Below are 5,000 nucleotides of genomic sequence, written 5' to 3' on the forward strand. Positions count from 1 at the left end.
TTTTTGACAATCGGGACTTCCCTGACAATGTTCATATCATCAGATTTATTCTCAGGAGATGAGAACAAATCTGATCATTTCCATAGCAATCACAGCCGACAATCTTGATTTGTTAAGTCCCGATAGCAGGGAAGGACATACATGAAGTATGTCAGGAAAATTACAGAGTTAAACAAGCCCAAATAAGAAGAATATATAACAGAAATGGGTAAAACCAGCACAAAAAATGCTTAAAATTGGTTAATGAAACTCTATGAACAGTCTACAGACTGATGCACCAACTTTCAAAAAACTGTAGATGGAGAAATGGTACTCAACCTCCTCTACAATTCATTCGTAGAAGAAACAACTCCAAGAATCAAGGAAATCATTGGATTTCCTGCAGAAAAACATAAGTTTTTTCGACGTATTCTCTGGGAGGGTGGGTCGCTATCGGTGACAATTACCTGAAATATTCCTCACTGGCGTTTTGTCAAAGAATGGCGACTGCGAGGTCCTGAAAGTCCCAGTGGAAAGCTCAAATGAACACTAGCCTTTTGTAAAGAATAGTGTAAAACAATCAAAACACTTCAAAAAAAGTTTACTAGCAATAAAGGGATGCATAAAATCCATGAATTAGGAAAATCAGACATTGAAATTTACAAAATAATTGTAATACATGAACTACTTTAAAGATCCCAGGAATGAGTGAAGCGGTCATAGTATTATAAACATTTGTGATGTAAACAAGGCGAGGGACTTTGGAGTTGGGTCGATATTTCTTTCAGAAAATCTTTATGGTATGGACACACTAAGATGGGGCAAATTGAAGATAATATTCTTGTAGAGGACAAAAAGTAATAGGGGTTGGTACAAGAAATAATCTGCAGACATGAATGGTAATGCCACAAATATATATATATATATATATATATATATATATATATATATATATATATATATATATATATATATATATATATATATATGTATATGTGTGTGTGTGTGTGTGTGTGTGTGTGTGTGTGTGTGTGTGTGTGTGTGTGTGTGTGTGTGTGTGTGTGTGTGTGTGTGTGTGTGTGTGTGTGTGTATACATACATAAATTTTTGTGTATATGTATATATATATATATATGTATATATATATTTATATATATATATATATATATATATATATATATATATATATATATATATATATATATATATATATATATATATATATATATATATATATAATGTATACAATATGTATATGCATATATAATATATATGTACATTTATATATACATGTACATATATATATATATATATATATATATATATATATATATATATATATATATATATATATATATATATATATATAAATATATATATATATATATATATATATATATATATATATATAAATATATATATATTTATATGTATATATATATATGTATATATATGTATATATATGTATATATGTGTGTGCGTGTGTGTGCGTGCGTGTGCGTGTGTGTATGCGTGTGCGCGTGCGCGTGCGTGTGCGTGTGCGTGTGCGTGTGCGTGTGCGTGTGCGTGTGCGTGTGCGTGTGCGTGTGCGTGTGCGTGTGCGTGTGCGTGTGCGTGTGCGTGTGCGTGTGCGTGTGCGTGTGCGTGTGTGTGTGTGTGTGTGTGTGTGTGTGTGTGTGTGTGTGTGTGTGTGTGTGTGTGAGTCCATATCTATGTATATATATATGTATATATCTACATATATATATGTTACTGCATACTTAATTTCAACAGAATTCCTGAATACATCAAGTGCTACCTACTTGGCAGCAGATAAGTTGCCCCCAGGGCCAGAACAGCAAGCAGCCAATGAAGCCGAAATGAGGCGACAGGAACTGCTAAAGCAGATGAGGCAGGTCAGGGATGTGTTTTTTCTCCATGACAAATATGATTAATTACAATTGGAATGAATGTTCATATAGTATTCCCATATCTGCATCTAGATAAGTTATGAAAATGATATGTAAATAATTGAAAATGTTTTAAAAGTCTTCAGTTGTTTGATAAATTGATCATCTAAAACATTGATCTGTTGAAATTTATAGATATAATTCCTATAGTTGTAAATATAATGGCATGGTATAATAGGTGTGACGATAGGGAGTGAGATCGAACTTGAAAGGAAACTAAGTGCTATTGTGACTAAGATCAATAGCTTACTGCATTCAAAATGAGCAGTTACAGAGTTTGCGACTTTTAATCTCTTACCATAAAAGAGTAAACTTATGGGCAGGATACTGGCCAATATTTTCTTGAAATAAATGCATGCTTTTTGTATCTTATTGTATTATATTGTTAGTTTGTACCATGAAATAATTCAGAATGTTATTGGTTTTAATTTCAGGTGGAACAGCGAACATTAGAATCTTCAAAAAGAAGTATTGGAATGTTACATGAATCTGAAAAAGTGGGAATTGAGACAGCAGAGGTATGAAAGGAAAGATGGAAATAAGGATTGAGTTAGAGTATTGAATCTGTCCACATATTTCTTTATACATAGGATGATGATTAAGAAGCTAATGAATAAACATCTGAAGTGAGATTGTTATATATTTCTGATGATCTATTTTTAAGATGCTTTAGTTCATGTATTGGTATTTACTTTTCTTTTTCTAACAGGAACTGGTTAAACAAAGAGAACAGCTTATGAACACTGAGAGAAGAATCGATGATATTAATAATACACTAAAAGACACACAGAAAAACATCAATAGCATTAAGGTTAGTATGCATATTACTTCTGCATTGTTAAAACTGTCTTTGCAAAGTCTTGACTAAATATGGTGAAATTAAAAATATTTAGGCAGGTGCTTCATAAAGAGTTAATATGTCCCACAAAATTACATCTTGTTAGATAAGTGGAGGAGAACCTGTTGTATAGATATATATTAACTCTTCTAACATTTGATGCTATTCATAACATTCGTCAAAATATGTTTTTATGCAGTAATGGGATGTTGATTTGTGCCATATGTGTATCATAGTCAATTTTGCCAGTTTGCACAATCATAATCATTGTTTAAAGCATTTATACACCAAAGGTTATTTATTAGCTCCATTTATTGTACATGTATTTTCCTTTCTTTGTAATAATTATTTTATGATTGATAAAGCTAGATGTTGTTTAGTGTTGTCTGCTGTGATAACCAAATAAATCTTTGTTACTTTTCCCAGAGTGTTTTTAGCAGCTTGAAGAACTGGTGGTCAACCCCGAAACAGACAAACGACGATGGCAAAGCTACCTCTCCCACCTCTCCCAATGCTGAGAACCCACCTGCTGTCACTGCCAACCCGAATTTAGGCCCAGCGTATGAGAGGAGCCAGATGTCTGTCTCGACTCTGAAACCCAGTACCCATCCAGGTGAATAGAAAGCATTAACCAAGATGTGTGTGTGGGGGGGAGGGAGGGGTAAGGCAGAGGTCAGGTTTATTGCTTATACTTTGCTGAGTTTAGGATATGGATGTAAGTTGATGGATGAGTAGATATGAATAAATTAAAGAATAGGGTTTGCGTAAGAGGAATAATGTTGTTTCAAGATGTAAGTTCTTAAGGAATTATAGTATTTTTGCTGAAAGGGATTGGAATTGCTGAGATGAAAGGTTGGGTCATGTGATTCTTATTGAAATAAGTAATTGATAATTCCTTATACAATGTAAAAGACCATAGATTTTATTGATATAAAGGATAGAATGATAGAGATTAGTTTGATTATTAGGATTGTTTTGTGTGCCACACTTATAATCATGTCCATTTTCACTATCACTGAATGATTATTGTTAAAAAAAAGTTAAATTAAAAGATAAAACGTATAGAATATGTACTAGGACTAGATAATGAGCAAATACTGGTGGTGAGATAAAGTGATAACTCAGCTGTCACTGGAAGATTTTTCCTTGATACATGTTATTGAAACTGATTCATGTAGTTTCAGCTCTGTTCCTTGTACATCATTCAAACAGTGGTAATAAGGTTATTAAATTATCTACAAAATAGTGAAAACTCAATTTACTGAATCTTTATTCTAATCAAACAACCATAGGCAGTTATAGGAAGTTAGTTGTCAGTAAACTTTCATCTCCCATTCACTATCAATATTATATCAATTTTCTGAATGGGAACTAGCTTCTGTATCCCCCAAAACTTTAGTCTATTTATTATAGTAATAGTATTTGTTTGCCATTGAAAGTAGAATAAGAAATAGATTATCAGAAAATTGTTAGCAATCTTGCTCTATTTCCTGTGTGAAAATATGCTGTGAAGGTAGTAGGTTATGAAGAAATTTACTTGCTCTGTATATGTTTATATTTTATATGAAAGATTAAGTTATAAAAGTAGCAAAAGACTATATTTACTGTCTAATTCATTATCTGCAACCCATGATTTGATGTCACTGACCTAAAATTTTATTTTGTTTTTGTTGCCTTGATTTATTTTTGTTGAACATTTTTCAGACCAAATCTAAGCACATTTTCTTGATAACCCAGAAAAGCAAGTAAGCCAAAGGAATTTTGATATACTTTATTTCTTTTAAGAAAAATGTATGAGTTTTCTTATTTTTTTATTTCACAGCAATGCGGCTAAAAGGACTAGAAGAAGAGGAAGAAGTGGAGCCTGACTATAGAGACTTCCGTGCTAACGTGACACGTGTCAATAAGGAACTGGACTCAGACCTAGGTAATGATGTTTAATATGTAGATAGATAGATAGATAGATAGATAGATAGATAGATAGATAGATAGATAGATAGATAGATAGATAGATAGATAGATAGATAGATAGATAGATAGATAGATAGATAGATATAGATAGATAGATATATAAATATATAGATATATATAAATATAGATATATATAAATATATGAATTTATAAATGTATATGAATATATATATATATATATATATATATATATATATATATATATATATATATATATATATATATATATATATATATATATATATAAATATGTAAATATAGAG

At 31.1% G+C, this 5,000-nt stretch overlaps 1 protein-coding gene across 1 annotated transcript in view; it reads left to right on the forward strand.

Moving 5' to 3' along the window:
• Snap29 (Synaptosomal-associated protein 29kDa) overlaps window positions 1–5,000 on the forward strand; it is a 10,494-nt gene that overhangs the window by 1,050 nt on the left and 4,444 nt on the right. The window contains exons 2-6 of the mRNA XM_027373348.2: window positions 1,753–1,874; window positions 2,363–2,446; window positions 2,638–2,739; window positions 3,193–3,379; window positions 4,589–4,693. Coding sequence (XP_027229149.1) covers window positions 1,753–1,874; window positions 2,363–2,446; window positions 2,638–2,739; window positions 3,193–3,379; window positions 4,589–4,693 — 600 coding nt within the window. The remainder of the gene's footprint in view (window positions 1–1,752; window positions 1,875–2,362; window positions 2,447–2,637; window positions 2,740–3,192; window positions 3,380–4,588; window positions 4,694–5,000) is intronic.

This window comes from Penaeus vannamei, chromosome 25, assembly GCF_042767895.1.
Source record: "Penaeus vannamei isolate JL-2024 chromosome 25, ASM4276789v1, whole genome shotgun sequence".
NCBI lineage: Eukaryota > Metazoa > Arthropoda > Malacostraca > Decapoda > Penaeidae > Penaeus > Penaeus vannamei.